General features: G+C 35.2%; 2 protein-coding genes across 2 annotated transcripts; one reads left to right on the forward strand and one right to left on the reverse strand.

Annotated features, from left to right (window-relative positions):
* Positions 1–2,380: 2,380 nt before the first annotated feature.
* Positions 2,381–8,067, forward strand: LOC112092552 (G-type lectin S-receptor-like serine/threonine-protein kinase At4g27290). The gene is made up of 7 exons (XM_024169002.1): positions 2,381–3,614; positions 4,602–4,652; positions 6,470–6,606; positions 6,721–6,931; positions 7,028–7,265; positions 7,386–7,536; positions 7,753–8,067. The coding sequence occupies exons 1-7, from the start codon at positions 2,381–2,383 to the stop codon at positions 8,065–8,067; spliced, it is 2,337 nt and encodes a 778-aa protein (XP_024024770.1).
* Positions 8,068–8,352: 285 nt separating this feature from the next.
* LOC21385401 (SH3 domain-containing protein 2) lies at positions 8,353–10,585 on the reverse strand. Its single transcript, XM_024169005.1, has 6 exons — positions 10,490–10,585; positions 10,284–10,397; positions 9,811–10,053; positions 9,191–9,343; positions 9,022–9,096; positions 8,353–8,793 (listed from the first exon to the last, which is right to left on the reverse strand). Exons 1-6 carry the CDS (start codon positions 10,583–10,585, stop codon positions 8,677–8,679), a joined length of 798 nt encoding a protein of 265 aa, XP_024024773.1. The 3' UTR covers positions 8,353–8,676.
* Positions 10,586–12,813: the final 2,228 nt, after the last annotated feature.

Below are 12,813 nucleotides of genomic sequence, written 5' to 3' on the forward strand. Positions count from 1 at the left end.
CAAATAGTTTTGTTAATTATGATTATGAAACAGATATGTTAAGGTTTGAATATTTTAATTAAGAAAGCAATTTCGTATTTTATGTTTATAATAAGACCTTTTAAAAAAAAATGTTCCGTAAATTTTAAGAAATTTCAGTAAGTACAAGTTAAAAAGTTAGTTACAGTGGCGGCCTCAAATGAGGGTCGCTACAGTTCTGAAACATTCTTGAACCATATTCCCACGGTTCTTGGAATTCGGTGGGCTGAAAAATCCTAATTCGAACTTTTCACTGGTGGAGACTAGAGTTTGGCCAGAATCTAGGAACGGTTGGTTTGGTTTTATGGTGTCATATCAGCTGCTAAGGTTTTATGGTGTCATATAATAACAACCAGCTTTCATTATTCATATGTACATTTATATTGAACCGAAGTAGAGTACAAAGAGATATTAAGAGGCAAGGCTTTTTTTTTTTTGTTTTTACTCTTCAAATTAAAACTTTTCTCCTTCCAGGAAGTTTTATGGGAAAGATAAAAGCTTGAATATAGTCTAATTGATTTTCTTTACCGAAACATATTTAGGAAGACACTATTAGAAGTCAAAAAATAGAGAAAAATAAACTGAAACAAAAATAACAGAGAAATAGAGAAGATAAAAATTTATTTAGTTCGGCAAAATTGTTTATGTCCACAGAAGAGGGAGAAAAATTCACTAACAGTTTCAGCATTACACACTCATACAACTTTCTCACTTTCTCTCTCTACCCCAAAACCACATACATCATTGTCTATCTCTCTCCTCGCTTTTCTCTCTTTCTCTAAAAAATATGCATTATTTCTCTGCACTTTTCTCTGAGCACAATTTTTTTGAGCACATAAAGCCTTACACAAAACACTTATTTATACTCTTAGGCCTCGTTCATTTCATCGATTTGAGTTTTCAGTTATAGGTTTCTACAGTTAAAAACTCTCAGAAAATGCCACATCTAACTTTTTTTATTACAGTTAAAAGCTTTCAGAAAATGTCACATCTCAGCTCGAATGAAAACTTAAATTCGTGAAGGGAACGAGGCGTTAATAATTCTTGCTCAAAATTAGAAAATAGTAACTTACTCAAGGCGTTAATAACTCTTGCTCAAAATTAGAAAATAGTAACTTACCCAAAAAAATAAAAAATAATAACTCTCTCAAAACTAATTTGAGTCACTTACCCAACAAAACAAACAAGCTCTTAGTCAAATATAAATATGTTGTTATTATTATTATTTATAAAATACCTTCAATTTATCCTTTCGTTTTTAGAAACTACAAACGTATTCATTAAATTTTGAAAAACTGTTATCAATGAAATCTATGTCTAAACGCAACTATAGCTATCCACATTGCACTTGGCCAATGGCTCCAATTCCACTTTTGCAGATGTTCCACTATTCTTTTATTTTCTTATGTATCGTTCAATTATAATACTTATTTACATGGAAAACAAAGTACTTGGTATGCACACAATACACGCGAAGGTAACGATGAATATGACGGGTTATCTAAATACGATTGAATGAAAGCTATTTTCCACACTGATATAGATTGGTCACTTTTTTCTTTTTCTTTCCCTTGTTCTTTGTCAACGAAAGTATTAATTATTCTATGCTAACAGAAAAATTACCAATTGTCCTAAGCACGATAATTTAAAAAAGTCACGACGAAACATTCTCAGATATTTCATTGATCTCGTTGACAAACATTGATGGAGACATGATTAATTTCCTGATGAGTTGGTTTTGACTTTTTCAACAGTTGGCTCTATGCCTAGCAAGCAAGCTTTTCTAATCCAATGTTTTTTTGGGTGTAAATCACTCTATCAGCAATTTATTCCTTCCTGGAGACGCTTCTTTTTCGAGCAGGCTTTTGCACAAGAAGATGGCTAAAGATTATTTTCCGGCTTTCCGGGTTTTCCCGGAAGCTGGTACTTGCTGCAATTTTTTGAACTTGAACGGCCCTTGTTCCTAGTGACTGGTACTGTACTTATGCGACTGTAAAAAAAAATTCATTTCTTCTCTCACAAGGTATCGCGTTGATAGAGTAATAATAACGTTGATCATATTGATAATAATTCATAAATCCTAGTATCTATCCTCTTGTCCATATTATTTTATTTTCAGTTTCGTACTTGACTTTAGGATATGGACACCACATTAGTTTAATGCCAGCTTCATTTTATAAAGAACTCCATGATAGACGAGTCAAGCTTTCTCATTCCGATATAACTTTCTAGAAGGAGAGAACTAGCTTTGAACTTAAAAGGATGTGTTGAAAGAAAACAAAAAACATGGAGAAGGGGAACATAGAAAAGCCTTGCCTCTCAGTTGTACTCTGATTCGCTTTCATACGACTATACATAACCAATGAAGCTTGTTGTAATCATATTCTTCTTCTCTCTTATCTGCTTCCACATTTCCTTGTTAGCGGATGACACCATAAAACCAAACCAAACTCTACTAGATACCGTCCAAACTCTGGTTTCCACCGGCAAAAAATTCGAATTAGGCTTTTTCAGCCCACCGAATTCAAAGAACCGCTACGTGGGAATATGGTTCAAGAATGTCTCAGAACTCACAGCCATCTGGGTCGCCAACAGAGACAACCCTCTCGCAGACTCGTCAGGTGTCCTGAAAATCACTGAAACCGGAAACATAGTAATCTTCAGCAACAAAACGGAGAACCCCATATGGTCCTCAAATTCATCAGCAGAAGACCCAACTTTGCAGCTCTTAAACACAGGAAACCTCGTGGTTAAAGATGGTAACAGCGGAAAATATACGTGGCAGAGTTTCGACTATCCCTGCGATTCGCTCGTATCGGGCATGAAGCTGGGTCGGGACTTTATAACGGGTCAAAATTGGAAGCTAACCTCCTGGAACAGCTCCCAAGATCCATCCACCGGAATCCTCACATACGAAGTAGACCCTCGTAGGCTTCCTCAGGCACTTTTGCAACGAGGCAAAAATATCACGTACAGAGATGGGCCGTGGGATGGTAGCAGCAAAGTCCAAGTTAAAATGGCCTTTAAACCCAACTATCTTGTTAGTGAGACCCATTTCTACTATACTTTCGAGGACACCGACAATTCCACGGTTACTCGGTTCTGTTTAGATCCATCAGGATCTCTCGGGCAGCTACTATGGAGCCACGACAGCGATAAGTGGGTTATCGTCTACGCGATGCAGAGAGACAATTGTGATGATTTTGCGCGTTGTGGTCCTAATGGTGTCTGTGACACCAGTAACACCGTTATTTGCGATTGCCCAACTGGGTTTGTTCCAAAAACACCAAATGAATGGGCTTCAATAATTTTTAACGGTGGGTGTGTGCGAAAGACACGCTTGAACTGTAGCGCTAACGAGAGGTTCCAGAAGTTCTCTCGGATGAAGTTGCCGTACAATTCGGAGTTTATGGTGAACGGGTCGGTGGTGAGGAAGGAGGAGTGTGAGTTGATTTGTAGGAGGAACTGCTCTTGTGTGGCGTATGCTGTGGCTCGGTTTGGTGGCTGTGTAATCTGGGCCGGAGACTTGCTTGATATGAGACATTTCAGCGATGCTGGACAGGATCTGTATATTAGAATGGCTGCTTCTGACTTTGGTGAGTCTTGCTTCTCAGTTCTCACTTTTTCAAGTAATTTTGTTTGAAGTGCAGAGTAAGTAAATTAGTACACATCTAATTTCTGATAACAAATGTATTCCATTTTTCTACCAAAAAATTGATGTATTATTTCATTTTAGCAAACTTTGAGTTCGGTTTTTGGATAATTGTAGAACTTTTAAAAGGTCATTAACAACCCGGTTATAATGTTTTTGCCTTGCCTTTTGAGATTATAGCACACTTTCATGGGCTTACATTTTCCTCCATTTCTTTAAATTTTTTAATACTAACTGTCAATTCATTCCATGTTACTTTTCTTCTACGTTATGCTTACGTTCTGATTATTTTTTAGCCATACACAAGAAAGGGAAAGCGTAAACACGTGTTTCCTTTCCCATTCAACTATTTGCTTACTAATAAATTAAGAATGGTAGTTTGGTACTGACCCCAAACATTATAGAAAACGAGAAAAGAAAATAGGAAAACTTTTAAAAATACTTATTGAAATATAACTCTTTTTATTTTTACCCTTAAACATTAGTACATACTAGTTCAGGTGTAGATTTTTAAAAGAGATATTTTTAATAAGTCAGATTCTTAAAGAGGTACTTAAACATTTTTCGTACTGATTTCGGGTTAAAAGTAATGAATACGAATTTTTTTATACCTTTAATGAGTTCACATGTTATGTTTAAGAAATTACGTTAATAAACATTTTTATTAAGGAAGTATATTGTTTGTTATTCCAACTTTTATAGGTAAGTAAATACTAGAAAGAGAATAAATGGTACTCATTTTTATTTCTTTATTTTACTTTTCAAATTCATTACCTTTCTCATAAATATTAGTCCATTGAGGTTTGATAAATGTGTCCTTAATACATTCGTTTTATTCTGTTGTGGTTGTTTATAGTCACAGGATCAAACAAGAGCAAAAAGATTGTGGTGATCATATAAGCAATTTTGGGGTTCATTCTATTATGTGTAGTAGGTGGATGTCTCATCTGTAAGAGGACATCCTGCTGCCTTATAAGCCAAGGTAAGATATAATATTTTCCTTCCGCATAATATCTTCAGGGTAATGATTAATAAGCATCTGGTAACATAACAAGTTTCAAGAAGAATATTTTTTGGTTTATACTTTGTTGTCCAATATATAACATACTATACAATTGTAATTTGTTTCAATTGGTGTTGTCACAGAAACTTCCAAAAAAGTAATAAGTTGAAAAATTCATTGACATAAAGACTAAAACAGCAGCAAAACTTGTGATTTTGTTTCTTCTAATCTTTATTAATTAGCCTTTTTATCTCTTGAAATTTGAGCATTATTGGTGGTAACAAGAAAAAAAAAATGTTCATTAGTGCTAGAAGGATTCAAATAAGAATTAGAAACGGAAAGTATTTAAGAACACCTCAAGAGCGGGTAGTTCTTTATTACTGCATGCAACCTTTTTTTTGGGTTTTTTTTGTAGAATGCAATATATAGTTCTTTTTTTTCTTTGCTTTTCCAATAGAAAGGTATGAATGTAATTGATTGATAACTAAAATTCATATCTATACATTTGACATGTTGTTTGTGGGAATTCATGAGTGTACGGAATCTTAACAAGTAATACAATGATAAAAAAAAAGTATTATTCTCACAGAGATTATGCTTAATTTTTATTAAATGCCGAAATTGGATCAACTCTAAAATTATTTGAACAACTGATTAATGAAAAAAAAAATAAATTAAATCTAACAAAGTAAACTAAGAAATGAAAATAAAATCTCTAGGACTACAATTTCACCTAATTAGTGTCATTCGAATTGATTTTACTCCCTAATTGATTGATTTTAATTAATTGAATTCTTAGCGTAATGTGCTAAATTACGTACTCATCTTTTCCGATAAACTAATAGGCACATTCATATTAATCAAAACCCCTATATTCCTATGAAGAATTAATTAAAACATATTCATTAAGCACAAGCACTCAAAATGACTATACATGCACTAAGGATGTATTCCTATTCTAAATTGCATATGCTACCCTATTGTTGTTCAAGACCAAAAATCCATTTTCTAATTTCATTCAAGTCCAACAAAATGACCTAACTAGTAGCCAACTAATTAGGAGCATTAAGAACCTAATAGGATAAACAATATCAATTAATCAAGTAAATATAAAATAGGGAAAAATCCGCCAAAATCCATCGATAGGCTAAATTGCAATCCTATAGAAATAGAAATCAATCCACACGCGGCGATTGATGAGTGGGCGAGGAGCTGCTATGGTTTGTTGGGAATGCACCTTGTCTGTGGGTGGCTCACACGCGCGAGATATGGGCGTTCATCACGTGATCGAACGACTGAAATGGATAATCTAAGACCTGCTTTACTCGTGCGAATGGTATTGGTTGATGTTGAATACCAAATTCGAATTTATGTGATTTTTCATTGAATTTTTGCCCCACTTTGCGTCAAATTAACAATTTAACCCCTCATCACGTAATTAAATTACACAAATGAAAAAAGTAATTATTTATTAAATAACAACAAAATAAAATTAATACTAAACTAAGTAAAATGAAGTAAAATTACACAAAAACAAAATAAATTAAGATAAAATCAGAATAAAATAAACTAAACAAAGATATACAAAATTAAACTAAAGAGAATAAACAACTCAAGAGCATAGCCCAATTGGATGCATAAAAAGGGTATAATTAACTCTATTGCATAAAGTTACGACATGTCCAAACTAACAAACATGATCCAGAAGACTTGCATTGATCACACAAATAGATATTGCAATACAATGTTGTCTGTGTGCCATTATGCATTTCAGTTTAATATCCCCGCTTCTGCAGAGGGAACAATGACTCCTACTCATTTAGAGGAAGATGTGGAGCTACCTTTATTTGGCTTTGATACTATTGCAAATGCTACCAACAACTTCGCCTTCACAAATAAAATTGGTCAGGGTGGTTTTGGTCTTGTTTACAAGGTACCTTAATGTTTTATATAATATGGATTATCTTACTTTGTGAAATGAACAATATTAATTTTTCCTTTGAGTTTTTTTATATACCTTTTATCTAATAACACTATTTTTTTATAGGGTGTGCTATCATCTGGGAAAGAAATAGCAGTGAAAAGGCTTTCTAAAGATTCTGGACAAGGGCCTGTAGAGTTCAAGAATGAGGTTACCTTGATTTCAAAACTTCAACACCGGAATCTTGTGAGGCTGTTGGGATGTTGTATTCATAGAGAAGAGAGGATGTTGATCTATGAGTTCATGCCTAAAAAGAGCTTGGACTTATACATATTCAGTTAGCCACCCTAAAAAATTACATTTATTTCTTATTATTTGTCCCTGTGGTTTATAGACATTGAAATTTAACTTCATATGTTGTAAATGGTAACAGATGAAACAAGGGAGACAGCTCTTGATTGGAAGAAGCGCTTTAATATTATTGCGGGGATTGCTCGTGGACTTCTTTATCTTCATCGAGATTCAAGATTGAGAATTATTCACCGAGATCTTAAAGCCAATAATGTTCTTTTAGATAGTGAGATTAACCCCAAGATATCGGACTTTGGCTTGGCAAGAATACTCGGAGGTGACCAAACTGATATAAATACTAAGAGAGTAGTTGGTACATAGTAAGTTCAATCTCTTTTTAATTATTTTTCTTCTCTATCTGTGTATAATATCCATATCTTACAACTTTATACAGTTGTCAAGTCTAATGGGATTTGCTTCTCTGTTTTGTTTTGATGTAGTGGATACATGTCTCCAGAGTATATGATGGATGGACACTTTTCAGTGAAATCTGACGTCTTTAGCTTCGGTGTCATGGTGTTAGAGATAGTGAGTGGGAAGACGAATAGAAGATTTGAACATCCCGATCATAACCTCAATCTTTTAGGACATGTGAGTTGTAACTTCATAGTTAATTTCCTTTGTAACTTCTTAGTTAATTTCCTTTGTTCCTTAGTTACAACGTCTTTTTTTTTTTTTTTTGGAAGAGAAACAACTTGCTTTTATTCCAAGGAGGCTGAATCAGTTTGTACAAAAGCACTTATAAACCTAGGATAAGAGTCTAGCCATAGATGTAACTAATGATTCTGAAATTTTGATTTGTATTAGGCATGGAAACTATGGATTGAGGACAGGCCCATGGAGCTCATAGATGTTTTAATGGAAAATGTTCCTGTAGCCGAAGTGTTAAGATGTATCCAAATTGGATTATTGTGTGTTCAAAAGCACCCTGAAGAAAGGCCCTTAATGTCATCTGTTCTCTTCATGTTGGAGAGTGATAATGCTTTACTGCCCCAACCTAAACTACCTGGATTTTACACTGAAAGAACTTTTATAGAGAGAGCTAGCTCTTCTTCATCATCATTGAATAAGCCAAATAATGTTTCTACTGGTGTAACTGTCACAGCATTACAAGGGAGATAGAAATAAAAAGGAAAAAGAAAAAGAAAAAGAAGAGAAACAGATGATCATGATCAAATTGATGCAACGAGAAATGTTCCATTGTTCTGCACTAATTCTAGTATTATTTTTTTTAAATTAGGAATATGTTCCAATATGTTTTAAGTCTTATGGATCTTCCAATTATAATACTCATTTAGATGAAATGATCAATGTAGTTAGTATACGCGATTACGCGTGGTAGGTAGTTAGATGAAATGATCAACTTGTAAGACAGAGAATATCTTACATGTATTGGTATGTAGATAGTTGAAAAAAACATGAGTCTTCATTGCCTACATTTTCAGTCATATTACCAACAGAACTTCGAAACAGTTATACACATTACAAAACCATGTTAATATTAACATGTGTGTAGTCGACCATCCTTTCCTACTATCAGGACACGATACTAAACCCTGCTATTTATGAACTCGTGAATAAGTACTCCACATGTATTTGCGGCTCATTCAAATAAAACCAATTAACAAGACAAGTCAAATCCAACTCCAAGATTACCACTAGATTACCAATAGAAGAGACGAAAATTTCCAATAAAAACAAAGGTAAGAAAAGCTCCACTACTGGGTAACCTCAGAAGACTTTAGCCACCTTGGTCGCAAGCACACGTTCTCGCCTTTCCACATAGTTAAATGGGAACCAACCGGCTTTTCCCTTACATTCACCTTCAGCCCAACCACTGCTTGAGACCTGCACAAGCACAGAAATATCTTTGATATTAGAGACGATGAAACAATAAATGGATTTGGATTTTAGTATTAAAATGTATAATCAAAGGCAATAAAATAGAAAGAAAATAGCTTGTACAAAATGTAATGGGGAAAATATTGGAAATTTAGCAATGGGAACACATTGAAAAGTTCTAAGATTTTCACTAAAATGAAATATGCAAACATAGAAAAAGATAGGTGGCAGAACCTTCCGGACAACGACATAATCACCAATAGACAAACTTAACTCCACATCAGTTACAGCTTTGAATGAATTCACAACCTTCAGACATGAAACAAATAGTTAGCAACTCAATAGTTCCAAAACTGGAAAAGATCCGTGGATGGCAAATGAAAAATATAAGTAAATAAGTTACCTCTCCCAAGAAATAATCCACATTGTCTGTTGATCCATCATAGATTTCGGAAGCAAAGACACCGCTGACCTCTTCATATGATGGTGGTGGAGGCATGCTGTTCTCTGTTGCTGGAGTAGATGGTGCTTCAATTCGCCGGCGCTCAGATAACATCTATTCACAAGAAATAAATTTCAATCATAATCACGCCAAGGACAAAGTATATACAACCAACTGAATGCCTAGAACACTCCGACTCCAACTGCAAGGCATTCTATATCATATATCAATATCAGGAACCAATAACAGAAAAGAAAAAGAAACTGCATTTATTTGCTCCATGTTAGCCATACTTGCTAGGCCTGCTTTTCTGCTACAACAATATCATAATCACGAAGAAACAACCGTTCTAAAGTTGCAGGTGCAAGAGATCCCACGCTTGTGTCTTGAAGAATAGACGCTGGATCAATTACTTTTACTGCCCATCCCAATCGACATGCAAAAGATGCAGCGGCCTGCAGCTATGAAAGGTCAGCCTGTAGCTTCAACCTGAAATGCAAAACAAAATGAAAACTCACTTTGAAACACGTTTTTACAGGAAGTAAAACAGTAGTAGTCTATGTGTCCAAAAAAAAAAAAACCAAAAGAAAAAGAAAAAACGGGGAGAAGGATGATTGAATTACCATGGCAAGTAGACGCTGAAGAGTCAACCTCTGCTGTTGACCTTCCACAGAAGCCATAGCTGCAGCGGCTTCTTTTCCCAATGTTGCCACATTTGACTTTAGCTCCTGAAGTTTGCCTTCAGCAGCTTCTAGCTTTATGATAAATTCAGCACTGCCTGTGGATTCCCGTAACTTCGCTTGCCGTCTAGATACATCAATAGCCTGTCTGGGTGCAAATCATAATGTAACGAACAACTTGAATGAATCATCAATCAAGCTTCGGATATCAAGAAAGCTGTAAATTATGTTAAAGTTTGTGTAACAGACTTTGTTAAACATCCATAACTCTCTTCTCCCCTTTTTTGGTGTTCAAAACTCATGGCAGAGTAGAATATATGTCTTACCCCTAAATCTTTGATAGGACAGAGTAGCATCGTAAAATCTATTATTACCTGAGCTTCAGCCTCCCGTCGCATTCTATCATATCGTTGAGCAAGATGTCGAGCATCTTCCAAGGGAGCTCCTACCTCAAATTTAAACCAAATAGGAGGAAAAAGTGGAAAACCCTACCTCAAAAATAGAAGCTCCTTCCTCAAAATTTTTTGAGGGCTTCGCATCCCGACGTCGCCCTCAACATTTTGAATCAATTAGTGTCGACCTCCACCGCCGGAGATGGCGGCTCACGGCGCGGATGACGGCGGCGCTCCGGTGAGCTTCCGTGCGTGATGGATTCCATAGGCAATATGGGTGTCATCTCGTTCTCCTCTTCGTTGTGAACTCATAGAAACAAGAATCACTCAATTCCGATCAATAACGAGTGAGTTAATAAATTTTGAGAATCATAAAATTTTTCTTGCAAGAAAAGACAAAGAGAGAGAGAGTTCGGCAGAGGAAGAGAAGAACGAGAAGGAGAGAGAGAGAGAGTACATGTAGAATAAGGAGAGGCAGAAAAATAAATATGAGAGAGAGAAATTTCAATTTTCATAACCCGCCAAAACATTTCATGATTTTCTAATATATATATATATTAAAAATAACTTTTTTAAAACGTTATGAAATGTAATCAAAATAAATTTTAATAACGGTTTTCAAAAACGTTATAATTAAACGTTATTAAAAGCCCCTTTTGGTGTAGTGATCGTTTCTTTAATTTTTAGGTTTTTTGGACAGGAAATGCAATAAAAAGGTGTCCTATGTTTTTGGGTGTTTCAAAACGATAATGAAGAAAAAATGGAGCGTGTTTACTGTTTTTTTATTTTATTTTATTTTTTTTGAAAGCGTTCGTTTTTCTAAATAAGGCAGGATTCATTAAATGAAATTTGGTTAGATTTTGTCTGACCTCATACAAAATCAGATACTTTATATTAGGATTTTCTTTAAGATTTTCCTATTTTGATGTTTCATTATTTTTATACTTTTTTTTCATTATCTGTGGATATTATTGTCTTTGTATGTATGATAGAAGATAATTTTGTAAATAAATGGAATAGTGGGCACTTTTAGATTCAATGTGCTATTTGTGGCATCATTTATGTAGATAACTCTTTTTTTTTTCCCCCTGTTTTATTCGATCGAGTCAAACATCTAAGGATAATTTCGTCCTCATGCATTGTTTGTGGGAAAGCTATCTTTTTTTATTATTATTATTTTTCCCTTAATGTAAGTATCAATTATTCTGAACTTGAAAAAAAGTTGCCTAGTCCTAAGCGTGCAAATTTGAAAAAGTCCAAATAAAAAATTGTTCACAATGTCGTTGATTATCACATTAATGACCAAATACAGATGGAGAATTGAGTTAGTTCACAATGTGGTTAATTCATGATTCTCTATAATATTTTTCTCTTACAAAAAATACACGTAAAACAAGAATGATTCTTGTTGTGTGGAAAAATGTGACGGACACATGGACGAACGATAATGCGACACGTGGCCTCAACTACTCTCCGCCGAGCAACAACCCTCGACGTCTATAGCTCTAAAGAGCCCAAGCACGAAGTCCAACTTAGGGCGACGATTCCTTCTGGTGTCGACAGATTGTGCCGTCGAGCTTAAGGCACAAAGATCCCTCGACCGCAGAATCGACCACCAAGAACGACGTTTGGGCTAAGCGTCGCTGGCGACGAGGGGAGCGTTCTCTGGAGGACGTGGCGAGTTGCGGACAAAAGTGGGGGACGTCTGCATGCATTAAATGCGAGCTCTTAAACCGCCCCACAGGGGACAGGAGAGTGTTACAGGGACACACAGAGCCGTAATAGAAGACTAATTGGCTGAGTGAACAGTACTGATTAGTGGGCTACGTCTGAGCCTAAAAAGGGGGAGCACTTGAGTGCTTCTGCCACGAGGAAAACCCACCCAGCGAAGGAAGCCCAGTATAAAAGAAGGGAGACCCCCTACGAGGAGGGGGGGTTCAGATCCAAGAAGAGAACAAAGAGAGTGAGAGATAACAATTGATGTAAATTGTAATCCCCTCAAAAAGAAATATACAACCACAGTGGATGTAGCTCTAATTTTACAGAGTGAACCACTATAAAATTCCTTGTCTTCTTTATTTGTGCACATCTCAAACTATACACATTATACACCCCAAACAATAAATTTGCACACATATTCAACACATAGGCCGATAATCCGAAGGGAAACCAAGAGGTGACACGGCCGGTTTTTGATGTTTCATTATTTTTATACTTTTTTTCATTATCTGTGGATATTATTGTCTTTGTATGTATGATAGAAGATAATTTTGTAAATAAATGGAATAGTGGGCACTTTTAGATTCAATGTGCTATTTGTGGCATCATTTATGTAGATAACTCTTTTTTTTTTCCCCCTGTTTTATTCGATCGAGTCAAACATCTAAGCATAATTTCGTCCTCATGCATTGTTTGTGGGAAAGCTATCTTTTATTATTATTATTATTATTTTTTCCTTAATGTAAGTATCAATTATTCTGAACTTGAAAAAAGGTTGCCTAGTCCTAAGCGT

Source organism: Morus notabilis, unplaced genomic scaffold (assembly GCF_000414095.1).
Source record: "Morus notabilis unplaced genomic scaffold, ASM41409v2 Scaffold2165, whole genome shotgun sequence".
Classification (NCBI taxonomy): domain Eukaryota; kingdom Viridiplantae; phylum Streptophyta; class Magnoliopsida; order Rosales; family Moraceae; genus Morus; species Morus notabilis.

Coding starts and splice junctions, on each gene's coding strand:
- LOC112092552 (XM_024169002.1), top strand. CDS start 2,381: ATGAAGCTTGTTGTAATCATATTCTTCTTCTCTCTTATCTGCTTCCAC. Junction 3,615..4,601: donor AATGGCTGCTTCTGACTTTG/GTGAGTCTTGCT, acceptor TATTATGTGTAG/TAGGTGGATGTCTCATCTGT. Junction 4,653..6,469: donor CTGCTGCCTTATAAGCCAAG/GTAAGATATAAT, acceptor CCGCTTCTGCAG/AGGGAACAATGACTCCTACT.
- LOC21385401 (XM_024169005.1), bottom strand. CDS start 10,585: ATGACACCCATATTGCCTATGGAATCCATCACGCACGGAAGCTCACCG. Junction 10,054..10,283: donor GACGGGAGGCTGAAGCTCAG/GTAATAATAGAT, acceptor GCACCCAGACAG/GCTATTGATGTATCTAGACG. Junction 9,344..9,810: donor CGTTTTTTCTTTTTCTTTTG/GTTTTTTTTTTT, acceptor TCTTGTGAATAG/ATGTTATCTGAGCGCCGGCG.